General features: G+C 45.1%; 1 protein-coding gene across 5 annotated transcripts in view; it reads left to right on the top strand.

The window, feature by feature from the left end:
• The window catches only part of ARHGAP17 (Rho GTPase activating protein 17), a 44588-nt gene that overhangs the window by 4027 nt on the left and 13969 nt on the right, over positions 1-26592 (top strand). For all 5 annotated transcript variants that reach the window (XM_065684915.1, XM_065684919.1, XM_065684916.1 and 2 more), the window contains exons 2-9: positions 17889-17928; positions 21841-21945; positions 22746-22822; positions 23919-24030; positions 24225-24301; positions 24902-25013; positions 25958-26026; positions 26183-26264. In XM_065684915.1, coding sequence (XP_065540987.1) covers positions 17889-17928; positions 21841-21945; positions 22746-22822; positions 23919-24030; positions 24225-24301; positions 24902-25013; positions 25958-26026; positions 26183-26264 — 674 coding nt within the window. The remainder of the gene's footprint in view (positions 1-17888; positions 17929-21840; positions 21946-22745; positions 22823-23918; positions 24031-24224; positions 24302-24901; positions 25014-25957; positions 26027-26182; positions 26265-26592) is intronic.

The following is a 26592-nucleotide window of genomic DNA, read 5'->3' as shown; positions in this document are numbered from 1 at the left end:
TCAGAATAAACTGGCACCTTGACCATGACAGATACCAGCATATGACATGAAAGAGCTAGCTTAAAGCTAATCTTATTTTGAGCTCTATCCCAACTCCAGCCCACACAACTGGAAGCAGCTTGGAACTTGTAGTGAGGCTTAAAAAATGAAGGGGAGGAAGTGGAGAAGAAAAAGAGTAACTTTCATTCTGAACTTCCTGATTGTCAGCTGGCCTGTGATTCCCAGAGACCATCTCCTGGGGTTGCTTTTAATGGGAGTTATGTATTCATTCCTCTAAACCTTCATCTGTTTTAAGGACGAAGGCTCATATCCACTGATACGAGCACATCCATATGCACATTTCATGTGTGCTTCATCTGGGTACAGTGCGTTCCGAAATGGAAGTTGTGGAATGTGTTTCTGTATGTGCCATCTTGTGATGTGAGATGCTGCTTTCCTGCTGTGGGAAGCATCCCAGGGATGCTTCCTGAGCGGATATTCCTCCTGGCAGATCAGCTCTGTGTTAGGCTCAGAAATCATAGGCGGGATTATATTATGTACAGCGTCAACAAGGTAATTGTTCAGTATCTATAAGTGCTTGTCTTTGCTTCATACCCATTTATAAATGACAAAGGGAGACAGGTTTTGGTGAGAAGCTCAACAGCTATTCCACTTTATAGCTGCAGTCATGTCTAATGAAAATAAATGGTCAGGGGCATTGTTATTAAAGGCTTTCAAGTGACACTTTAATAAGCATTCAAACTGCATAGCTAAGTAATTTATGTGAGGAATGAGTCCACAGAGGGGTTTGTATCACGCTGTTTACTTACAGAGCCACCAGGCTGGTAATCAATGGCACTTGTTAGGCTGTGTAACATTGTGAGTTGGGCTTTCCTGCCTCTGGGGATGTTGTGCCCATCAATTTTGTTTTCCATCTTTCAGGTGCAATCAGCAGAATAATGTACAGGTTAAAAATTGCTCCAGCCAACCGGTCTGGAAGGTGCAGAGCTGGTGAAGTCGTGTCAGGTTGAGACTGCTGGACGAGTGGATATACTCACTGTCTGCTTGAGAGATACTCTATCTGTCCTTAGGCTGTTGCAGTAATTTAAACCAGGGACAGGCAGATCTGACTAATTAGAAATCTGAAAGAGGCCACAAACCACCTCAGATCTTTTTTTATGCAAGAAGCTAACTTCTGTAGCTTTTTCACTAGTTTTCCGCTGGTTAAACACAACTTCTTGTGTACAAATAAGTTTTTCCAGGCCCTGTATGCATGACATTACTGTGATACAAGGGGAGCATTTGAACGTATCTTTTAATAGCTCCTGCCCTGCATAAAAGTTGCAGTGCTGAACTATATTTAGGATTTCATCAAGCCACTTGGCAACGTGTAAATCGTGAGTTGGGATTGGTGTGGTTGTAACATCACTATTACATTGTGTTAAATGTTATGTTAGAATGCCTGGTACTGAATGATTGTTCAGCGAGGAGCTGCCTACGCTTGCTTTGTACAGGGGGAAACCTGCTGGAAAGTGATAACTTTTAGTAGTGCTTCATGGGAAAAGCAGATGCCCCACATTATTAGTTTTTCATCCCTGCTAAAGTGTTATCCATTGATCCCAGTCTTTTACAGAATTGTCCTGTGAATCATTACTTAAAGAGGTTCTTTTACTCCCTCATCTTTTGGTGATAGTACTTATGTAAGCTAGCTTTTACAAGCATCCAGGGTGGTAAAACAAGAGTACACTCATCTCTGATAAGCCCAAACCACTTAAGTCAGTGTAATATTAACCCTACAGGGCCATTTAATGTCCAAGAAATGGTTCTTTAATGTTTTTCTAGCTCTTGTTTAGAAAACATGACGATTGTGACCCCAGTATTTGAAAACTCATGGCTCACCCAAGCATCCTTTAAAAGGTTACCCATGATAAGCATTACTTGCTTGGAATGCTTGTTGTCATTGGCAGAGATCTGTGGAAGAGTGGTAAACAACATTGAAATAACATTCATATTTATGGGCAGGGGAGAGCCTGCTTTGTGCTTGGTCTTTTAGGCTGGCATCTGGCTGCAGCTGAGTGCTCATGAAAAGGAAAAGCAAAATCTCATGTCCGTGTTTAGAAGAGTTATCTTAAACATTTCCTGTTTATCTCCAAATGAAGTTCGAGGTCTCTTTAATGAGAAAATTGACTTAGATCTTTCTGGAAGGCAGATTAATTCAATGACAGGTTTAAAGGCTTGGAGGAGATTGAATTAGGGCAGATCTGTTTTCCTGAGCATGTGCAGGCGCCTGGACTCTGTGTAACTGTCAGGGACTGATTGAAATAAAATGTGTGTGAATGCTAAAGCACTTGTATACTAATAGGAAAGGGAATGCATTATCTAAACATCTGCGTGCTAGTAGCCTGGCTGTTGAACAGGCGGAGCAAGGAGGAGGTAAGCTTGATACTGACTGAGACACTGGAGCTGGCTCCATAAACTGTTCATTACCTCTTGGCTGCGCTCGGGCTCCTGTATGGGCTCTGCAGCAGCACAAAACCTCATGAAATGGCGTTTCCATGTGAGATGTAAGCAAAGAACCAACAGTTTCCCCTTTAACACCACAGCTCAGCCCCAGCAGGAGCAACAGAGCTCCTTGGTATCTGCGTATTTATCTGTTTCCTGCGCCCTTTGGGGAGCTCGGACACAATGTAATGCCTTGTGCAGCTCGGGAATCTGATTTTTCTAACAGCACAAACTTCCAATTATAGAAAACATGCAGCTATTCTGTTTTCAGTTTGGGGCTGCTTCTGGTGGTAAGACTTGGCACCCGTCGGTGTATTTGTGACTGCCATTAATGCAGCGAGAAACGGAAGAGCTTGGGGATGTGAATTGTGTCCAGGCTGTGGTCTAGGTTAAGCTTTGTGAGCAGGTCTGTTAATCCCATTGGCGAGTGTACCTTCAAAGAAGATTGCTAAAGCCAAAGGAAAAATGACCTGAATTGAAGCTGAGGACTTCATAGTGACTTTCTTCAGTTGTGTCTCAGAGGACAGGCTCTGAGCTGGTGAGGTCTGTAAGGCTGGTGCTGCTGGTGAGAAGCTGTGCTGCTGTATGGGAACCCCCGGTAAGAAGAGAGGTTTTGTGTGGGAGCAGATGGTCAAGAAGCAAAGCAGTGTTTCTGCCATGCTTTTAGGTGTTCCTCCAAGGTCTGTGAAGGCAGTCTGTATATCAGTATCTCTTAACTCCTCAGGGACCAAGAATGCTCCCCAGTTGGTTTAAAGTGTAGGTTGTTAGGAATCCTCAAGATTAGAAACCATTAATAAATGATGCTCTGTTTTTAAGAAGCTTATTTCCCTGCAGAAGCTGTTTGCTGTGTCCTGCTGTGTCCTGCTGTGCTCTTGGTGCATTGCAGGGTCCTGTATCCAGAAAACCACCGTGTGAAACTGTCTGGATACTTCCCGTTGCAGTTGTGCTCTTGCAGGGAAGCACCAGCTTTTAAATTGATGAGTAAGTATTTGCTCAGCCTCAGATTAAAAAGCCTCATTGCTTGTGATCTGATTCCAGACCACATGAAAACCTTGGAGTGCCCTGACGGGGCCGCATCTGCCTTGCCCAACATCAGGGGCCACAAGCAGGATCTGCAGGAAGGGTGCGATGCTTGTGTATCCCAGATGCTTGTGGCTGCCAGTTGTGTCTGCCTTGGAAGGTTCTGGAGCCAGAGGTGGCTTCTGATGTCTGATACCACCAGAAGACACCTCTGAAGCACCGGATGACATTCATACCTGATGTCTGATAGTACAAGCGTGTGGTGGTCCCTGTGTTGGCTGCATCGTCATTGCTGTGTGGAGTTCTGCCTTACCCACCAGCTAGAGAGTGTGTTGGAGCTGTGGCCTGCTCCCCTGCTTCTCAGAAAACCAAACTGTGTGATAGTTCCAGCTATTTGTTGTAACTTTAAGTGAATCTTGTATGAGACAATCATGCTTCTCTGTGCCTGCAGTGGGTGAGAATGAGGCTCTTGGGTGCATTACCTTGTTTTTCTGAGCAGTGGGTGCTTCCGAAGTAGATGAAGCTTCACTGATTTTGCTTCCCCTTAATAGAGGCAGAAAATGGTTTTCAAAATTACAAATTCTGGTATTTGGTGGTGAAGAGTGACTTGGGTTAGTTGTGCTAAATTTCATTCACTTGAAGGCACCTTAATAAGACATTGTGCTTTCCAGTAGGGAGCTAGCTAAAGCCTCTTGGTTAGAAGAGAAAAGTTACAACTCTGTGGCAGAGGCTGTGTGCCAGCTGCTGAGTGGGCAGCATGTAAAATACTTGAGATTTTTGTTGAAGAAAAAGAAATTAAAAGATTCCAAACTCGGAGATTGGGGGAATATTAATTGCCCTCCTGCGTGCATGTCCTCATCTCCTTTGGCTCTGTTCTCATGCTACTGCTTGATGAAACAAATCAGGGGATTGATAAAATTATACAATCCCAGTGTGGTTTGGCTTGGAAAGGACCTTAAAGCTCATCCAGCTCCAACCCCTGCCGTGGGCAGGGACCCCTTCCACTGGAGCAGCTTGCTCCAAGCCCCTGTGTCCAACCTGGCCTTGAGCACTGCCAGGGATGGGGCAGCCACAGCTTCTCTGGGCACCCTGTGCCAAAGAAGGGAGTGTCTGTCTGTCTCTGGAAAGCCCAGTCTTACATTGCCTTAAAATGATGGATAAAATGTCCTTTTTGTGCAGATATTGAGTGGTTTCACAAGCATTTGAAGGCTCTGAGGCAGCCAGAATGGTCCTGCCAAGCCCAGTACTTTGTGTGGTGTCACAGCACATAACCGGAGCCTGAGTCACCCTCCCTGGCCCGGACCTGGGCAGCTATGGTGTGGAGGACCAAAGGGAAGCTGAAAGAGTAGGAAAGGATGTGTTGGCTGGGGTGTTAGGTGCATCTGAGGTGGAGGCTTTGGGGTGAAGGTAAAAATATGCTTGGATCTGCTGTTGTGAGAGCTGCTCAGCACAGGGGCAGCTGGGCACCTGCACTCTTAGGTACAGCCCAACTCTTCTTGCATTTATTCATTTAAATCATGTAATCCTGGTGTTACCCTGTTTGTGGATGAAGCTGAGATTGCCTCATTCTAACATCATCTGATGGTGGCTCTTCAGAGCAAGTAACTTTAATATCAATTTATGCCTAGAGTCAAAAGCCTAAAATAGTGATGATTTAATCTACTAAAATAAGTGGAAGTGATCTACTAAGTGATTTCAACCTGGTACTGTAACGTGACACTTGGAATCTATGAAAGCAAATGTATTTCTTAGATACTCCCATGGTATTTTTAGGTTATGATAATGTATCTGTGCCCAGAACTGCTCTTCAGAGGTCCTTGTATTAGCAAATGAAGTGCCAAATATATAGGGTTTTTTAGGAGGTGGTTCAATGAAAAGTGTCTTAATGTGCTACAAATATGTTCTAATATTAGGCACTGTTTCCAGAAGGAAAGGTTTCATAACTTAAAAGAAGTAGGTCCATTTTTGGTGTATAAGGAGAACCCCTAGACCTGTGTTGGGCCTTGCATAAGGCATCAATTACCTGTCTCCATTTGCCACAGCTCTGATCCGAAACCTGCAGGAGTTTAACACTGGCAATTAATAAACCAGGTAAGGTGCGGCTGGTCTCCTGTAATTCAGAACCAAGGAGCATCACAGCACTTGGCGGTGACACATGAAGTGATTTGAGCAGCTCCACTGGGCTTGATTACCTCATTTTCAGGGCTGCCTGATGGTTGCAGGTACCAGTCTTGACAGGAAAGCTAAATTTGATCCTCACCGACTGTTGTGCTAAAAGCAGCACTTGGTGTCTAGACAAGAAGAATATGGGGAACTTACACATAGCCTTTTTATCTGCAAGGTTGCTTTGTTGACTGAATTGGGACATTTTGGTTAAAATGTATTCCTTAGGAACCAGATAGCCTCAAAAACTCTTCGATTACCATGGCTGATGGAAGCCTGTCGGGGTAGTTGTGCATCTCTGCTCGGACAGTGCCGCTGTCTCCACAGGAAGAGTGTTCAGGAATACCGGGTGAGGTCACGAGCTCTCCTGAGTGAGGTGGAGCCTATTTTTCCTTGACACAGATTGTTTTCTTGTGAAGTTAATGGCATTGCAGAGCGACAGGAACATCCTGGAGTGAATCAAATGAGGATGCGTAATATCCAAATCAGTTTCAGGGGAGAAGGATCAATGGAGGAAAAGGTTTTTCCTTCTGTCTTATGAGTTGTCCTTTGCCAGCAATTGCTGGAGTGAAGCTTTTATACAGATACATGCACTGGCTGTATTGCTGTTTCTCAAGATCCCCAGGGCACTTCCAGAATGGGAATTAATAAAAGGACAACTGCTAACTGGTGCAGCTGAGCCTTGCACAGAAGTGGGTCACTGTGGAGAGCTGCAATGCTGTTGCAGCACGTCCTTTGTGGCATGCAGTTGTACACGCGTCCTGGGTGACAGAGTTAAGGCTACAGAAGACTGCTTCAGCCAGTGACAGGAAGATGCAGTTATAAAGGTTGGCCTTTCTTAGAAGATAAATCTCCTTGCATGCAGTTTGGGAAGTTGTGGCTGTGATACGGCTTTGCAAAGTGCCGTAGTTACTCAAATGCGAACCTTTTGGGCTTCTATGAACTAACTATCAAGCAATGGATAGGAAATACTAATCCACATGATGGAAAGTTCCGTGTTCTGTAGAAAATGAAGGTAGAAAGGTATCATTTTCATGCAGAAAAATGAAGGTGTGAGCTAAACTGCTGCAGCTTCTGTTTCAGTGAAGCATTTAACTGGCTTGTGTTGCTCTGAGCTGATTTAATACGCAGATTAAGTGTTCTGAACTGATGTTTTTTGTAGGAATGGAACAGGAGGGTAGAGTAATCCTGGATTTGTAACAGCAGGTCCAAGTGTGTGCTCAAGTGCAGCTACAGGTTGTTAAACCTTGATCAGAATATTAGTTTGGGGCTTGTATTTCCTTCTGGGAAATCTAGCAATAGAGTTAACATTCTGTTTCCTGTTGGAACAGCAAAAAGCATTATGTGCAGCACATGGCAGGGCGGTGATGATGTGGGGCTGTTACACACAGCAATAGGGTCTGTATGCACTGTATCTGAGCGTTATAAACCCATATAGGTATAGCCAGTGCCCTAAACCCAGTAGTTGGAGGAGTTGTCTAGTTGCGGGCTAATTGTGGGACTTAGCTCAGAAGCTTGCTTTCCTGTCGGTGAAACATAATGGGGGATTCAGGCATTAAGTGTTAATCATGGCTGAAATCAGTGCAGGGGCTTCACTGTGAAGGAGTAAGCACAAAGAATGATCTCTGTTTTGTCACTAACCTGTTGGTTTTGTGTAACTTCAGGTCCCTGAATTCCCTTATACTTGTTTTTCTGTTAGTCCAAAGCTCCCAGCTCCTCCTGGCATTTGTACTTTCTATTCCTACTTCATTGTTCTGTCTTTTCTGTGTTTCCTTGTTTTGCTTCTTGTGTTGATTCAGTCTGGTTCCTTTTCAAAGGCTTTCTCTTGCCAGTTTTGTGAATCCCCAGGCTTAAAATAGACCTGTCTGGACAGCAGATTAAATTAAGAACAGCATTACCTTTGATGCAATGTGCATTTCTGGATCGGAGTTTTTGACACGTATGCAAGGTAAAATGTAGCTGAAAGGTCCTGCGAAAAGGCAAAAAAGCAAACAAATGTGTAAAACAACACCCAGGATTATTTTTTTTTAGCAGTTCAGTGTATTTTGCTCATTACTGTATTGCATATTTTTCCTATTCAAACATGTCTGCACTGTAAGATGTTAGTCTTTGCACAAGGCAGTCCTGCTGCTTGGAGGGTTTTCCAGTGCCTGACAGTGCAGGACTTCTGGTAAAAGAATTGATAACATTTAAAAGTGGCTTAAGTTAGAGGGGCCATCTCCCTAGTTTATGCCTAGATGGAAAGTTCAGGCCATGTTTAAGGGACTTTTGGTGGGTGGTTGAGGTTTTTTCCCTTCTCAAATGTGAAGGAGTTCTCATGTCAGCAGGTGGTTTGGCAAGAGGCTGCTCCTCGCCTAAAACTAGAAGCTGCCAAACCCACACGAAGGAAATTCATGAGCCATTCTCTTACCTAGGAACATCAGTTCCTGCCTTAACTCTGTGGTCAGGGTGTGTAACTGCAGCAGTGCTCTTGCTGCCAAGCCTCCATTCCCTAGTGTCCTTTCATTTACTGCCACTGGCACAGGGTGCCCAGAGAAGCTGCCCCATCCCTTGCAGTGTTCAAGGCCAGGTTGGACACAGGGGCTTGGAGCAAGTTGCTCCAGTGGAAGGGGTCCCTGCCTGTGGCAGGGGGTTGGAGATGAGCTTTAAGGTCCCTTTAACCCAAACCAGGCTGGGATTCTGTGATTCTTTGTTGTTATGATTTAATCGGATTGAAAAATAGGGTTTCTTCCACCCAAGTTAGTTTTCAGTCAGGTCGGTCCTTGGAGCTGGTGACTACTGCAGATGCTTGTGCCAGGCCCAGGGGGATGTGAGGAACCAGGGGGTGGTGGGAGGGAGGACACCACAGCTTTGGTCAGCAGCTCTGCCAGCTGATGTCACCTCTTGTCAGTGAAATGTTGGCCCCAGGGTGCAGTTTCATGATCAGTGTGAGCTGCTCTCAGGTAGCTGAAGGGGACAGATTCCCCTTTTGCTGTGCTGGTTCCAGCTCCCCTGCCTGGGGACAGGGGCGGTGCAGCTGTGGGGTGGCCCAGAACAACAGGAATCCAGTAATTTATTGCATGTAATTCCAGCCAGAGCTGCCTATGTCTGCCAGTGGTACAGAGGAGGGCTATAAGGACCTGTCCCTGAACTTGGAGAAGGGGAACTACTTCACATAGGACTCCTGAAAGGAAAAAGGATGTAGGGAATCATGCGAGGCGGGGATCCAACGTCTGCTCCTTGCCATAGGTTTGATGTGGTGGTGACTGGAGCTGGCACAACTGGAGGCTGCTGTGGAGAGCTGGGGTGAGCAGCTCAGCAGAGGCAGCCCTAGGAAGGGAGGTGGCTGCAGGCACCTTTATTGCTGCTTTTCAGCTGGGTTAATTTTCAACCAGACCTGGTGCTCCGGTGGGACTCTGGCTGCTGCAGAAGCACAAAGGTGGGATTCCCATTGTGGCACCAGCTCCGTTGGTGCTGGCGTGCGGGGATTGTAACACTGCACCTGAGATGTTAAGGAATGACAAATTCAATATGATTTAGGTTGCTTTCTGCTCTGCTGTCTCTTACATCAAAACCGTACCCAGCTAATTTTACATAAAGCTATTCTCCATCAGTAAAAGGTTGTTGCTTGCTCGGAGGAGGGAAAGACCTTGTGTGAAAACAAACTTAATATCAGTAAATAGTGGGCAGTTAAATATTGAAACCAGTTCTTTACTAAGACATGGTGTGAGGGTGCTTGTGTACCTTTGTTAATGAATTACATCAATAACTTGTTTGAAAAGCTCAAGTTTTGTAGTAATATTAAGTAGGGTGCACTTGGCTTGGGAAATGCGAAACTGGTGTGAACCAGCAGGCTAGCAGCAGGTATTTGATTCGCTGGGACAGTAGTCAACTGGAAGCACTCAATTGTAAATTGAATTTGTATCCAGAAGTTGAAAGCTTTCAGCATCCTCAGGCTACTCACTGAAACATCGCTTCTTTCATCAAGCAATTGCTTTAAATCCAGTTCTGCATTTAAACCACAATCATAGTTTTGCTGGAAGTTCAACTTAGATTTAACTATTTCTTGGTGTGTGTGGCTCAATTATCTTTCTGGATCTGTTAGGCTTAACTGAACAGTATCAAACTGCACCGTATTTGGTTTAATTCTCAGTACCTAACTTGAAAACCCAGCATATATTTTACAGGGAGGGTTGGAGCTCTGTAGGGCGGCACAGGGCCCCACTGCAGTCACTGCGCCTCCGAGAGTGGCCCTAAAATAGGATTTGGCATGAACCATGGTTGTTCTAAACAGCTAAATTTACTGCCCCGCTTGGGAAGGGAGCCTTGGATCCATTTCACCGAGGGAGGAATTTCAGATCCCCTAATGTGAACAGTCTGTCATGGGTTTCCCTGCAAAGGAGCAGCCTGCTTTCTCTCCAAGATGATTATCTTCCTAAAGCCTGGCCTGCCTTTAATTAGAGCAGGCAGGCTTCATGCCTCAGCACCGGGTGAGGAGATTATCAGAAACATCAAAGTTGCAGCTTTTAGGATTGAGGCACTGAGCAAAGCTTGATGGAGGAACTCGATGAGGAAATGAAAGAGGAAGACAGGAGCAGAGATCTTTATCTGTTTATTGAGGCCTGAATTGGAGTTGTGCAGCTCCTGGGTTTCTGGCGATACAGATCTTGATTAATGAAACATTTTGGTGCCTTGGAGGTGATGCTCCGTGTTTTAAAGCACTTCTAAAGGATTAGTAACTGTATGGGTTAAAATGACCTGAGTGTCACTTCAGCATGAAAGCTGGTTCTGCACCAAGGACTGTCCATAGGAAGTGAGCTGGAGGGTGTCTCCTCTGCTGTGATTTCTGCTGCTAAAGCACCAGATTGACAGCAGAAGCATTTTAATACTTGTGCAGAAGTGTATGTTGTTAATTTGGGTGGAAAACAGGCATAGTAGGCAAACTCAGTTGAATGGGTGGCTGGCTGTGAGTGGTGTTCCCTGCGTACTAATACTGAAAGTGGTGGTTATCATCTGACAGTCACTCTGATTTTAAATGGTTAAAAATAACTCCGAGAACATTGGTACTTACCCTTGGGTCATGCCGGTTTCAACCACACAGAGGATCCCCGTTCGTCACCTTGACTCTCTGTATGAATTCTGGGCTTTTTGAGTCAAAACCGGATTAATCTGGGGCTTGTGTGATGTAAGGAACATGGTTCCTCTGATACTTGGCCAAACATGTTTCTGCTGTGGCTCCTCTTCAGAATGCTGTGCAGGTGGAACCAGACTCCTCCACCAAGCTGAGTATTGCCGTGGGCTGCCAAAGGAAGCAAAATTAATCCTTTGTAATAAAGTGGGTTTGAAAAGTGGCTTTTAATATATGTGTTTATGAAGGCCACGGGTGTAGGAAACAAGTTTCCTGCATCACCTCAATTTCTTACAGCCAAAACCAAGCAAAAAGGAAGGAAGGTACCACTATAAACACTGATTTATTTCATGTTTGGGTACTGACTGCAGCAGTCCCTTCAGTGTCCAGTAAATGGTACCCAGGAGCTTCCTCCCTGAAAAGGCATCACTGGTTTCTCTCTGGTCTTGTTCAGCTGTTTCAGCTCTTTCACCAGATTGAAGCTTTCATTTAGTCTTAAAACTGACGTATTTGATAATCAGGTTCCATAAACTTGGATTATGAAATACAGGGTTCATCCAGCTTGGGAGGGAAGCCTGTTCCTGGAATTCAGTATGACGTCAGATGAGGAAAGCTGAACCACCTTTGAGTTGCATTTTCTATGGAGTCTCTCGTATTGAATGTTAAAAAGTGAACCTTTTAGAAGGGAAATTGTCACCTAATTCTGCATTCCTTGTTTTGGAACGGAGCTGCTGATTCTTTCATTTTTTCCTGGCAGCAAATCCTGCCTATTGTATGTGGAAAGCAGGCAGGATGTGCTGCCAGCCCGGTGAAGGTGCTCTGAAGTGTTAACTCGCCAGCCAGCGGAGCTAATCTCGTTACTCCTGGTAACAAACAACTGCTTTGTTTAGGGAAAACCAGCAGGGAAGGCTAGCTTTAACTCTGGCTCATGTTTCGGGTGGATTCTCCTTGCTTCCACTGAAATCTTTCCAGAAATCAGGAATGTGGATGTGTTTTGTTGTGAGCTGCCCTCCTGCGGCATCACCTTCCGCCAGCTGCTCCTCCCATCACAGTGTGTGAGTCAAGGTTTCTGTTTCCACTTTGACATCTGAACTGAGTCACTTGTTCTGTTGTGAATGTCCAGGGGGTTTATGGCTCTTCATGTTAGGTTTGCTCTTGTTGCTTCCTTGTTAGCCTTTCGGGAGTGGAAATTTCTACTGGATCCATAGCTTTGACCTGCTCTGGGGATCAGGCCCTGAGTCAGGGTGCCCCAGTGGTGAGCAGGACCCTACTGTGAAGCCAGTGAGATGTCAGCCTTTGTTTTGATGAAGCCTAATTTTGTTAAATCTCCAGTGCTGGTTTAATAGAGCTTCTTCATTTCATATAGGGAAATGTGAATTCTTCCTCTGTGGAAGAGAAACACTTTTATCTCAGGAATTCTCATCTGCTGTTTCCAGATGTACAGAAGGAGGCTTCTGGTCTGGGAGTGTGAAGGAGCTGTACAATGAAAAAGTGAGGGGATGAGTTTTAAACCTGTGGGGTGAGAGCTGTTCTGCACATCCTGCTCTAGGCTGATCCAGGCAGGAAGCTGAGCTGAAGGGCCTTTCCCGAAAGGAGGAGAGAAATAAAACAAGTGATGCCATAAAACACTTAGAGTGGGCCAATACACTTTAAATGTCCCTGCAAGCTAAGGTGTTGTAATTGAGGTATCTGCAATAAAAAATACACTTTTCCCACTCCCAAACCTCTTGGGTTTTTGCTTGGAGTGAGTTAAAGGTAATTACTCATGACCATGCCATCCCCAAATAGAAAATGGCACCAGCATTGATGTGGCATGGCATATTTCATGTTAAGTATGCTATTTGCTGTCTTGGAAAGAAAAGTTGTGTGGAGAATCAATCTGGCAATGAAAAGCTTGTTGAAGATGACAGTTCCTTAGTGTTAGGGTATCAGAAAGGGAGAAGCTGTAGCTGCTCAGGTGTCTTGGTTCTCATTCACTAACTGAGCTGTACTCAGAGCCTGACCTGCTCTTTGCTGCCTGTCCCACCCCAGAGCTGTGTCAGGTTGGTTGTCCCAGGAGTGCATTTTGGTTGTCCCGGGGTGGATTTTTGGAGCTGATTTGGCTGAGAAGTAACTGTTTCTGTCAGTTAATTTCCAGTCAGCTTGGCTGCCTGAGCTGGCTTAGGGCTGAACCCATTGTACCAGTGCAGGAGGGTGAGGAGGCGAAGCCGCCAGCTGCTCGTGCAGGATGGTGCGCTCTCTCGGTGTGAAAAGCAGTTTGAAAGTATTGGTTTGACTGAATTCAGTAGCTTTATCCTCTTCATTTGGTGGGGGTTAATTGTAGCTGTAACAAATGATTGTTCAGGGTTGGTTTTAAAAGCAGCCTTTTAAAAGGCAGAGCCCAATTTTAATTGGAAAACTTTGTGCCAGTTGGTGTGTATCAAGGGTCTGGTGGCACAGGTGTCCTGACCCCGTGCTGTAGCAGCAAAACCTCAGTTCTCAGAGACCTTCCTTTCCCATGGGACCAGCTCCATTCCTGTTTCCAGAGCCCGTGCCAGCCCAGCAGCTCTGCTCTGACCAGCCCTGGGGTGCGATGCCAAGCCCTGTGCATCCCCCAGGCTCCTGCTTATGCCCCATCACGCCAACACCATGGCTGTCAGCGAAGGTGCTGGGAGGCTCCATGCTGGGCAGCTCCCGTTTCCCTGCCGCGTGCCGGCAGATCCAGCCTTCCGGAAGCACGGGGATGGCTCCTGCAGGAACAACTCAGGCTGGGGCCTTGGGAGGGGCTGGGGAGGCAGGGCATGCTTTCCCCATTAGTAATGCCTTGGAGGGACCTCGTTTTGCAACTGAGAATTAACTGTTAGCGTTGGATCAGGTTTGGTTGCCTGGATGTAAACAGCCATAGCTGCGCTAGTCTGAGCTTCAGTATCAGTTTGGGATGGGCTGTGGTCGTGGTATCTGAGAGGGAGCTGCCAGTGGAGGGTCTCCAGCTGCTGGGCTTGATAAAAGCCCTTGGGAAACACTCTCTGCAGCTAAATCTGATTCTTCATCGGTTCTTGATTCCAGAAGGATTTCTTCATCACTTTGTGCTGCTAGAGAGATACAAATAAGACCTAACAAGGACAGAACTTCAGGTAGCAGGGAAAAAGAAATGCTGTTATTTTCTACAAGCTTGCTGATAGATTAGTTGGCAGCATCCCTTGAAGCTGCAGTTAGATGGAAACTTTGAACTGGTTGTACTTGCTGCTTAGAGGGAGACAGGAGCCTTGTAGCTTTTCCCTGCTCAGTAAGGATTAGGTTGTGCTGCTCTCACAAGGTGGCATTTTCTGTTTCATGGTTGTGGGCACTGAGAACCAATATTATTTAGTGGCTCTTTCTTGGCTTCCTTATTAAATTTGGAATGTGGGCCTGCAGGAAGGGTGAGGTCTCCTCTCCATTTCCAAACCCAGCATCATCATCATCATCGGTGGCTTTTCTGAACCGATGCCGTACTGCTGCCACCAGGGACTGGGGAAAATCCATCCCTGACTTCAGAGGGGGAGATCCAGATTTTCCAGCTGAGGCTTTAGATCCTTGATAAACCAATGAGGTGTACAAAGAGGGCTAGAGATAGAGATGAAAATTGGTTTGCATTTCACATGGTGATAGGTAGTCTGTGGGAAGCTGTATTTAACATGGAAACAGTTTCTGTTGACGCATTACTGTCCTATCTCTGCTTTTCACTCTACTGGATAGAATCCTAGGAAAAAGGAGGGGGAAGGAGAAATGAAACTTTTAATTGGTCTGAAGATGTATGGAAGCTCTGTTCTACTATTTGATGGTATTTAAATGGCCAAAGCCATTCAGAAGCATCCAGCAACATCGCGGTAGTGTAATGAAAGATCAACTGAACACCAATATGGAATAATATTGGAAGGAACATTGATTCCTCCAAGGATAACTTCTGTAAAATGCAGTTTGTGATTCCCAGTAGCTAAAAGTGAGTTTACAATATCCTGTAGTGGCTTGGTTATTGCAGCTTGGGTGGGAGGTTCAGTGACCTCTCAGGCAGTGGCTGTGACTATCAGCAGCTCCGAGGTTTAATGATGTTTACATATCCAGTTGTAAGTACTCTGAAAGCTGGTTTGAATTGTGCCTCCCGGGTTGCCTGGTTTCTTTCCTAAAGCTGCCACCGAGGGTAAGGTGGTGTCTTCTCATCTGCTGCCTCAGATCTTCCCTTCTGAGGTGTCTGGTCTGTGTCACGGCGCTGTGACAGCAGCCAGGGCAAGGGAGCTGCTGAAACGCCCTTGTCTGATCTGACTTTCTCTTTATGCTGAGCAAGGGCCAGAGAGACTCATGGGGGAGTCAGCTCAAATCTCGTTGTGTCATGTACATGTAGAAACCAGTGCTGATGTTTTCTTACACAGGTTTCTAGGCAGAAGGAGGAAACTGAGCCCTGAGTGTTTGAATCTGAATCTCTGGAGCTGCTCGAGTGAGTCCAGAGGAGGCCATAGAGATGCTGCTAGGGCTGGAGCAGCTCTGCTCTGAAGCCAGGCTGAGAGAGCTGGGCTGGGGCAGCCTGGAGAAGAGAAGGCTCCTGAAGGGGAGACCTGAGAGCAGCTCCAGTGCCTAAAGGGGCTGCAGGGAACCTGGAGAGGGGCTTGGGACAAGGGCCTGTAGGGACAGGCCAAGGGGAATGGCTTGAACCTGCCCGAGGGGAGCCTGAGCTGAGCTCTCAGGCAGAAGCTCTTCCCTGTGAGGGTGCTGAGGCGCTGGCACAGGGTGCCCAGAGAAGCTGTGGCTGCCCCATCCCTGGCAGTGCTCAAGGCCAGGTTGGACACAGGGGCTTGGAGCAAGCTGCTCCAGTGGAAGGGGTCCTGCCCATGGCAGGGGTTGGAATTGGATGAGCTTTAAGGTCCCTTCCAAACCAACCCGAACATGAAGGTGGAGAAGGTGGCTGCTCCCCCACTTCTGTGGTCTGTTATAATGGGTAATCCCTGTGTACGTGGCACTGCTGCTGTCCTGCTGCTGCTTTTCCAAGTGACCTGGCAAGCCTGAGCACTGGCAGTGGCTGCTGGAGCTCTGCTCAGCTGCCACACTGATGTTTGCTCCATGCCGATTGCTTTAACCGGAGAACCTTCATATGGCTGGAAGTGCAAGGAGCTGTTCTGAAACATCAGAGCGAAGCAATTTCCAGTTGGCTGATTTATTCATAAGCTGCATCTGTTGCTGAAAGAAGTCCCTGGGTTTGCAGAAGACACCTTGGGCTGTGTTTTAAGCAAGCTATGGCAGGTAGATATCTGTTCAGTTGCTTCCTTCACAAGGCTGCTACCCTTCATCTGCAGCCTCTTGATCCTGGCAGTTGCTGCCTCCGTCGGGGTTTTACCCAACAGATACTTGAATCAGTGCCTTTTCTATGCATCTCAAATTCAGTATTAGAAATAGAGGTGCTCATCTTCTGCTCTCTGTTGAAGGACAGAAACCTGTGGGTGCTGAGGAATTTGGTGTAAAACCATTATCATGCACAGCACTATGTTTCTACAGAAATATCTGGTAGCTCTGTATTCTTCCGTGAGATCAGTTTACTCATGTGTAGTACTTGCCACTTTGGGTTAAAGCCTGTTTAAGCGTGTGCTGCTGTAACTGGACTATTCTTACACTGTGGTTCTTCCATGTCATTTCAGGTGGGGTTTTGAAAGACTTAAGAAGAAAATAACTAACTCTAATTGCTCTCTAGCAGGATACACTTGGGATCAGACGCAACATTTCTGTTAGCGTGGAAGTGAAGTTTGCCAACCTTGTGTTTCCCAAACAAATAGATATTGCAGTGCTGGCCGTTTATTTGCTATCAAAGTATTGAAGTGGCTTTTGTCTTCCCGCGGTTCTGAGCATTCCTGTATTCTGGTACTTAATTATTAATCACCTTATGGGTCACAAACAGTTCAAGCAGATAATGCGCCATGAAACTGAAGTCAAATGCCTTAACCCCCCCCCCCCCCCTTCATGTGACTGAATGTTGTCTTTGGGGGCATTTTGCATGTTCAGCTGATGAAGCCCGATCAGGAAGATGAGGTCTCTGTGCATGCCCAGCTTTGCTGTAGGTTATTACACAGATTGCAGGATCAGAAGGAAGTTGGTGTAGGAGATGAGGAACTCTGACAGCAGCGGGGGAAACTCTGAACAGGAAAGCAGAGTACTGGAGTACCTCCAAGGCCTCTATAGCCATCGACGTGCAGTAACAGTGAGCAGCCAAGTGGGAGAGATCACGGGTGAGCTAAACTTCTCTTGCTCTGCTTTATCGATCTGGCAGAGGCAAGATAAAGCAGTGTTACAGCAAATGAGTCAATGCCAAACAAATCTGTGTCAACATTAAACAAATCAAAGTTTATATGTAAGCTGGGATTGGGAAAAAGGTGTGGAATTGTATGTGAATGTTTGAGTGTGTTTGTAACAACTGTTAATGTTTTGTCTGGGAGTATGTGTGAGTATTCAGCTGCTTTTCTGTTGAGGTTAGACCTTTACTGGGAATACTGTTAACTTCTGCTGATGGTTTAAAGTAATAAATCTTCTATCCTCCTTTAGTATTAAAGAAATCAGGAAAATGAGGTAATGGGAGATGTCTGACAGTTGTGTGCAGTAAGGTTGAGGGAAGGTCTTCAGGCTGCCATTTCCACTGACTGCTGGTTGATAAAGCTCTGCAGGGATAAAATACAAAATGAAGTTGGCTGCCCTACTTTTCTCCCGTCTTTATACACCCTTACACTCAGGTACATTGATAGCATTACCTGATCAGAGCATGAAGTGAAATTAAATTGCTTCAGTATATCTTTGCATTCAAGTGAAGCGACTCAGGATCCTAGTTTGCTTTGTGTTAAACCGTGTGCAGTTGGAAATACCATTTGGAGCAGTGGGATGGTGCTGTGGGCCGAGGATTCTGGGAATGTCAGCCTTTCCCAAGCACCCTGTGCTAAGCAAGCCATCTGTGTTTGATGTGCTGGGGCTGGGAGCCAGTGCTCCATCCTGAATGTGGTGCTGCTTGCAGCCATGGTCATAACGGGATTATAGCTTCAAGCTGAACTGGTTTAGTTGCTAAAGTGCTTTCAGCCTTTGACCCCATGTGTGCTAATCACTCTGACAATGGTCTTTTTTTCTTCCCTAGGGCTGAGAAAACAGAGGTACTCAGTGAAGACCTGTTGCAGGTATTGTAACACAATTAATATGTATACTTTCTCATAGAATTGACTGGGTTGGAAAAGACCTTTAAGATCATCACATCCAACCGTTACCCCAGGATGGCCAAGACCACCACTAAACCATATCACTAAGGATCTTACTTACGTATTTTAAGTTGCTCTTTGTGGGGTTTGAACCTCCTGAGTTTTGTGAAGTACCTGATGTGGGGAAAATACTGCAGATGATGGGGAGGAAAACAAGGGGTCTTTGGCTGACTTCTCAGCATGTGCAAAAACTGTGATCCACGATGAGTGGAGAAACTCTAGTACTTCTGTTTCTGCATCTGATCCTTGGCCTGATAAAGTGGAGGAGGAAGAGTCTTGCTTTCCATTAGCTGAACTGTCTTATGAAGCTTATGAGCTAATAGTGCTAATGACTTGCCAGTCTGTCTGCTGGAGGAGCATGAGCTGGGAAGAAGCGATGATCAGGCACAGCTGGTTTCTGTCTTCATGTCTGTTTCTCTTCAAGAGGTCAACTTGGGCCTTAAGAGAAGTGGCAAAAAAAACCCTTGCCAAGTGCTTGCTAATAGATTTTTCTCTGGAAGTCTGGAATTGCTTTATTTAAGTGTGTAAATGCTGCTTGCTTAGCTTGTGATACTTGTTCTCAGTTTTGTCACGCTGACATTTGATGTGTTTGCAGACTTGTCAGCTTTTTGCAGGCATGCCGTCTAATCAAACACTACTTCCATGGTGGGATCTCAGTTGCAACTGTTACATTAACAAGGTTGACTCATTACATAGGACAAATCTGACTGCAGACTTGGTCTACATAGCTTTCTTCCTGTGGTTACTTTGTGGAAGACTAAAAATAAAGAGCCAGAACATGCATTGTCACAGAGGTCAGGCTCAGTGCTCTGTGAGACCTCAAGCGTCACAGCTATTTCAAATAGATAACGAAGCATCTTGGTATGCTGAAGTGCAGGACCTGTAGATGAAACACAGAAGCCAAATCCATGATGCAAATACTTTTATTTCAGCCCTTTCCAGCTGTTTAAAGTAGATGAGAGAACGCAGCAGCCTTAAAACTTGAATTCAGCACAAGCACATGAAATCATCTTGGGTAATGGTGAAACGAGCTGACCCGAAACACTTTGCCCTGCTTTGAGGGGGGCTGCTTCACTTGAAGCACAAATACCTCCCCAGTCTGACAATCCTGGGTTTAGTTCCTGGAGAGATGTGTGCAATGAAATGGTGTAAAGGATGTTAAAGCACCTCGATTGCCTCCGAGAACCTGTGTGTTCTTGGGTAGCTGCAGAACAGTAACAAGAAGTGAAAGCCAAAAGCACTGCTGTGTGTTGCCAAAAGAATTTTGCAAGCAAGGCTTTCCCAGGCCCAGAGCAGCCTGGCTACACCCAAGTGGAAGAATTTACTCACTTGTTTGTTTGCTCTTGGGGGCTTGTGGAGGGGAGGAAGGCTCTTATCTAACCAAAGGGCTGAGAAGCGTGGTACTGTTCACTTTACAAACATGTTTCACTGTGTTCTTTATATTTAGCTCCAGCTCTGACATGGGATTGCCATGGCTCTTTTTCTGCTTTCTGAAGTGCTCCATTTCAAGTATCTCTGTTAAATGTGTTCCTGTCTGAAGACAAGGAGTATAATTGAGTACTCGAAAGGCTTCTACAATAGACCCACTTTCTGGCATGCCCCTGTGGCATATAATAAAGCAATTGTGAGATGTTTTGTACAGTGAAGATGCCCTGGGGGTGCAGACTGCATGGCCTGTGGGTCACATTTTCACTTCAAAGGTAGCTTAATGGAGATTAATGTCATTCATGGTTCTTCTAGCATCTTTGAACTCAAAAGCTGATCAGAAAGGAAGTTGTGGGGTCATGTTCCTCCTATCAGGTTTCTGCCCTTTGAGTTTGGCATTCAGGCTGCCTGGAAGAGACTGTTGGGAATACGTGTGCCCCAGAGGCTTCCAAATGAGTGTAAGCCACTGCACATGGCTGTGTTATCCTGCTGGGGTCTGTCAGATGGTTCCGTTACAGGATGTCCCTGTTTCACGTGTGAAAAACCCCAACTATGCTCAGTGTTTTAAGAAGTCTTCACTACAGAACCTTGCAAGAATAAATAGAATAAATGCAGACCACAAATAGTTCATTCCTTTTCATGTATCTTCACATGGACTGAATTCTGAGCTTGTTGATACATGCTCTGTAATGAAAAGGCAGTGCCTTGTGCAGCTTCTCTGCACCTTTCTCTGCCATGAAGGGTTTTTACTGAGCTTTTTGAGCACCTCAGCTTGGATTCATCTTGTAGCTGCCAGGAGCTTTTAGTCCCTTTACTGCCTCATGTAGCCAGTGAAACTTCAGTCTTCCTGCAGTGGTCCTTCAGCTCACCAGCCCTCCTCTGTTGGTTCTGTTTCACTTTCCCTCTGGCCTTGCAAAAGCTGAGGCTGGGTGGCACAGTCCCAAGGTCCAGCTTTGGGTCCTCCTTCAGGCTGCTGCTCCCCTCCTCTGAAAGGGAACAGGGAGCCCAGGCCAGCACTTGTTTATGCATCAGGATAGGGCTCACACATCCAGCAGTGGTGCTGTGCTGACCCACACCAAGTCCTGGCTGTTCTGTGCCTCTCTCCACTGGCATCTTGAGCTTCTCCCAACCCACACCCTGCAGGCTCTTCTGTTGAATCTCAGTCCCTTTTAGCAGCTGTAGTTTTTACTCTTTGCTCTTGTTGGGACCTAATTACATCCTTCCAGTTGTAACCACATTAGGAATATACATATCTCAGCATAGTGGCACCAAGTAAACCTTTTGGGAGAAAAACCCATGTCATTCTCACCTGGATGTGTCACATTCTAAATGAGAATTTATAGCATTTCATGTTCATTACAACATAGTCTGCCTCCTGGAGAAACCAGCAGTGTATCTCCTGCTTTAAATCCGTGGGGCATCATAACTTAGAACCGAAATTGCTGCTCTGACAGCTCATCTTTATTTATCATGGATAGGAAAGCTGGGGAGAATTACTGCCCTGCTGAAACTGTAATAGCAGTGATTTTAGAGCTGTATCAAAAACTGGAAGTGGTTCAGACTATTTCTGCAGATGAAATCTCCCTTTTCCCCCTTGCTTTTTAACGGGAAGCCATTCCAAAGAGCCTCCTTTTATTCTTGGTGAGTCATCAAAATGCAGATAAACCGCATTCTTTCGGAGCTGTGCGTAGAGAGCTCGCTGCCATAAGCAGTTCTGTCCCAGTGCTCGTCACTTGCTTTGCTTTTGGTGTTCCTTGAAATAAGTCAAAATTCCATACTTGAAATCCCTTAAAAGAGCAGTTTATTAATGTCATATTGTCTTTGTCATGTTCACAGTCTATGTATTAAGCCATGTTTTGAATACAGTGTGACAAACAGAAGTCGTTTGTGCATTGCTGCCTGTTTTTTTCACTCCATATCCCTTTTGAATCCTGTTAATCTACTGTTTTGTAGCATGTAGGAGTGGAGCTTTGTCCTTGTATTTAATGGCCAGAGAAGGAAAAAGCATAGAAAGCAGTGCATAGGTTTGGTGCAGTGTAAAGCAGCAGTCAGATACGTCTTTAGCCTTCTACTTTACAAGGTCACAATCAAGAAATGAGTGTTTTCCTCCCTGAATTAGTGTCTATCTGCATGTGCTGTTATCTCCAATGGCAGGTATCAACCTGATTCTCTTCTACTGAGACAAAAGCAGGGACAATGTTTTTCTTCCTCTTCCACGCTTCCCAGTCCTGTGAGTGTTTCTGCAGTGGGGCACTTCTGCTGAGCAGCTGAACTTGTGAGCCGGAGAGCTTGAGAAACAGTGCAAGCACCAAGTGTGGGGCAGGAGGAAGCTTTCTGCTGAGGCCAGGGAAATAACTTCTGTTTTCTGTTTTGTTTTCTCTTCCTCCTCCTTCCCCCTGCACCGACCAGATCGAGAGGCGCCTGGACACTGTGAGGTCTGTTTGCCACATTGCACAGAAGCGGTTAATTGCCTGTTTCCAGGGCCAGCATGGTACAGATCCTGATAAAAGACATGTAAGTACAACACCCTCTTGGCTTCTCTTCTGAGACCAGTCTGAATGCGGTCTGGCCTGAACACTGACCAGCTGCTGTGCCTCCAGTTATACAAGGGGAGAAAACCCTGTAGAATCATCTCATGTGTTGACATTAGATGGTAAAACACTAATTGTAATTCCCCAGCCATATACGCTACCACAACATTGGAGTGCCTTCATAGTGTCAGGTCACTCACATATTTCTGCAGTGTGCTGAGGACTTACAGCTTTCACAAGACCTGACTAAGAAGAGCAGATACTCTGGAACTCTGGTCAGGCTCCCCATAGTTTGAATTCCCTTTGTGCACTGGTATCTCCAGTTAACTTAAAATGTTTACCAGTACACGTTTGATTTCTACCCCTCTTTAGCAAAGCCATAGGTAGGTATTTGTAAAGTGTTATAACCAGAAGTAATGAGCATTCAAGTCGTCTTCTTTTATTGAATAGTAGAGACATCCTGAATGCACAGAATGGACCTCTGCAGGGAGACATATGCCAAGCTTGTTTAGATCTCAAGTTAAAGCTGTTTACTTGTCTTTGATAGTAGTTGAGGCACATTTTGAGTCAGTTATGTCAACTAAGACTGAAAAGAAAATGCTTTTCAAAGTACCTGAGAACAGGAGTCTTGAAACTTCTTGTGACTTAGCATTTTCTTAGTGCCAAAGAATGAGCTGTGCGTGTACGTAATGGAAACCATATGGAAGAAAAAGAGGGGATGTACTGGGAAAGCTGGAAAGGGTGAGTAGCACTAAGCTAAGCAGTGTTCCTTTTGCTCCATAGAAAAAACTTCCTCTGACAGCTCTTGCTCAGAACATGCAAGAAGGCTCTGTCCAGCTAAGCGATGAAACTCTGCTGGGGTAAGTGCTTGGCTTTATAAGTGGCAGCCTGTGATTTTGTTGCCTGCAGGGCTCTAATCAAGGACTTTGGGTGCACAAAGGCTGTTTTCAATCTAATGAAACTAATATTTCTAGATTCCTTCTCTAATCCAAAGGGAGAAAAAGTGAGCAAGCGTTTCTTCTGGAGTGATGCTGGGGGCAAGGTTCAGGCTTGCTCTGGGTTGCATTCCAGAGGCTTCCAATTCTCTGCTCTCTGCAAAGCTTTAGAAAATGGCTCATGTTCTTGTGGGTTAGCAGAATTACTGTCTCCATTTAAAGTTTGCGATTCAGTGTAAATACTGCCTTCTGCAGGTTGGCGTTAATGGCTTTAATGCTAATCTGCATGAATGACTTCTAGCTTAAAATAAAGCCAGTTTCCTTCTCCTGGCAAAGTGCATGCTTGCGACTTCCAGGAAAGTGGCTGAAACAAATGAATGTCAATATACTGAATTCCTAGAGCAAATGTGTTTCCTCATCGCTGATGGGAATTTGTATGGAAACAGTGGAAAATGACCTTAAAAACCTTGGTGTGCGTTTTTGTGAGCTCTTGCAGGAGATGTAAACACGGATAAAAATCTTACAGGACAGGGGTTTTCCTTAGAACAAGCTTAAAACAAAGGTCAAATCATGGCTTTGGAACCTGAGAGTGCTGCTTATGTGATCGCTTGGCATGATGGTGTTGAGACTTTTTCACATGAAAGGGGCTTAGGAGAAAATGAAATGCTGCGTTAAGCAGTTTTCCTGCATCTGGTGAGGTGGAAGGATGGGCTTTGAATAGATACAAACTTCTCTGCCCTTAGGGCTGGCGTAGTCACCTGCATGAGTTAAAGCCTCCACAAATGTTGTCATGGCTAAGGAATTTTAGAACACAGAGGTTTAATAACACTCCTGGCTTATCCCAAATTTGCCCATGACAGCACAGAGCATCTTGGGCTTGTGCCATTGAATGTTGCCTTGCCTTATGCAAACACAGCTTTCCAGAAGGGTAGCAGACAACAAAGGGCCACCACTGTTTTGTTTGAATCATTCCTCCTTAGTCAGTAATAACTCACATTAAATTTTCCTATAATTCTTAAAGGAAAATGCTAGATACATGTGGTGATGCAGAGAACAAACTGGCAATGGAGCTCTCTCAGCATGAAGTACAGATCGAGAAAGAAGTCTTAGATCCACTGTATCTACTAACAGAGGTAAGTCACCTCGGCCTGCCTGAGGAAATACATCTGGATTTATGTATAGACTGAGCAAAAAGGCATTATCTCACTGCTAATAATAAAACTGCTTTAAGGAGCCATGCATAAGTGATCGAATGTGGATAAGAAATCTACAAACAGTAGTTCATTACGATACACAAGTGAAGGTAAACCTTGACTTCTCCTTCTAGACAGAGATCCCGAACATTCAGAAGCAGAGGAAACAGCTTGCTAAGCTGGTGTTGGACTGGGATTCTGCAAGAGGAAGGTAAGAATTTGAATTACTAGATCCTCTTCATGGCAGCTTCTTATTGGCACCTCATGGCATCTGATCTGATGCTGTCACTTGCTTCTGAAGTGTTCCTGTGTGCATGTCAATACTTCGCTGAAAAAAGATGAATTTATATTTTACTCAAAAAAAGGACTCATAATTACTAGATCCAAAGAGAATTAAGATTTTGGAGCTCTTTCATGCCTTTATATAATTGGAAAAATGCTCAAAACTCAGCTGCTTTCCGGTTCACTTAAGTTGTCATCTTAAATAATAGGAGTCTAATTTTGTAACCATATGAAGTGCTTTTACAGCATTATATTGAACCATCTCATTGGCAGGGTCCTGGGTTGATCAATTTAAGTCCCCTTAAATGGTCTTAAACTGTGGTGATAATTTAAGTAGCAATTTCTGGGATTAGTAGTTCCAATGTGTTATGCACCCATGTTAGACTGTGGCCAGTGTATCATTTCTTGGGGATTTTCAACTGAAACTATTGGATTTGTTTCCTGTCAGAAGAAACCAATGTCAAGGAAGCCATAAATGCAGTTGCTTGTTTAATATAGTTTTCAACCGACCAAAGCTTTTTTTCCACAGGTATAACCAAGCCCACAAGACTTCAGGAACAAATTTTCAAGTGCATCCTTCAAAAATAGAATCACTAAAGGAAGAGATGGATGAAGCTGGAAATAAAGTAGAACAGTGCAAGGTACGACAAGTCTGTCCTTCACACACCTCTCATTAGCAGCAGTAGCAATCAGAATAGGGCTGCTCCTGGAAGCCTTGCGCAGCCACAGATTATGTGGCTGTTAACGAACTGCGTGTCTTAAAGGTATATTGTATCATAGAATGGTTTGGGTTGAAAGGGACCTTAAAGCTCACCCAGGTCCAATCCCCTGCCACGGGCAGAGATGCTTTCCACTAGAGCAGGTTGCTCCAAGCCCCTGTGTCCCACCTGGCCTTGAACACTGCCAGGGATGGGGCAGCCACAGCTTCTCTGGGCAGCCTGCACCAGCGCTTCAGCACCCTCACAGGGAAGAATTTTAATGATGAATATTGATGCTGGCTGAGCTCTGTCTGAATTGCTTTAACTTAGTAGGGTTTGGGGTTTTTTTAAGATGGGTATTTTACATTGTTTTCTGTTTCAGCCTGAGGCACGAAGAACTGTGTCTTAGCCTTGACTGAAACGCTCTGGGTGTCTGTGTGCTCAGGCCACTGAGTAGCTGTGCAGCGTGAGCTAGCTGGGTGAAATTCAAGCTGCTGCCATAAAAGGAGCATTCTGACTATTACAGCTCTGAACAGTTGCCATTCAGTTTCACTTCTTGATTGTCAAATACTACAGTTGAGCTGAGCCCCCAGAACCTCTTAGTAGTACTTGTGTGCAAATATTGGCTGTAAATAACATACTGCCCTACAGTCCAACTGTTACTTCAGTGGGCAACTGCTTTGCTGTATAAAACATGCGTTTTGAATAGATGTTCCTTGAAAGAATACACGTAGCAGAGCAGGAGGATTAGTGGCTTGCTGTGCTGCTGAAGTGATAGTTCAAACTCACTGCAGACAACATAGCCATACATTCTCCTGTCTTTCTGTAGAAGTTGAAATGCCCCTGTGAATGTGATGTCCTATTTTGCATCCTTCTCTTTTTCAAAGGATCAACTAGCAGCAGACATGTATAACTTTGTGTCCAAAGAAGGGGAATATGCCAGATGTTTTGTTATGGTGAGTAGTTTTCCCATCTGACTTCGCAGCACATATGTGCATAGACACTCAATCCTCAAAGATAACATTTTGTGTGCTAAACCTTCTAGTCTTGTATTATGTTCTCATCAGAAGCTAATGCTCTTTTTGTTTTTAAAATGTGGCTTCTGTTCTCAGTTATTAGAAGCACAAGCAGATTACCATAGAAAAGCATTAGCAGTCATAGAAAAGGTCCTACCCGAAATTCAAGCCCATCAAGGTAAAGTAACCTGTGCTCTGGCTGATGCTTCTCTTGCCTGTGCCACCTATGCACAATATTCTCCTCCTTTATCTTGATTCTCTTGCATGCAGACTTATTTAATAAGGCCATTTTGATCTACTTACCAATTTTACATTCCCAAGCATAATTCCATCTTTGTGTTCTCTGGAGTTCTCCAGCCATACTTTAACACACTAATAAAATCCTGAGGAGCTGTCGGATACCCAAGAGGGCAAAGGAAGGATTTTTCTATTTGCTTGCACTTTTTCCTTGACACCATGTGGCCTTTTGCTGATCCATACCTGGCTTTTCAGGCCAATGAAGATTT

This window comes from Lathamus discolor, chromosome 6 (genome assembly GCF_037157495.1).
Source record: "Lathamus discolor isolate bLatDis1 chromosome 6, bLatDis1.hap1, whole genome shotgun sequence".
NCBI classification, from domain to species: Eukaryota; Metazoa; Chordata; class Aves; order Psittaciformes; family Psittacidae; genus Lathamus; species Lathamus discolor.
This window is presented reverse-complemented; position numbering and strand designations above follow the sequence as displayed.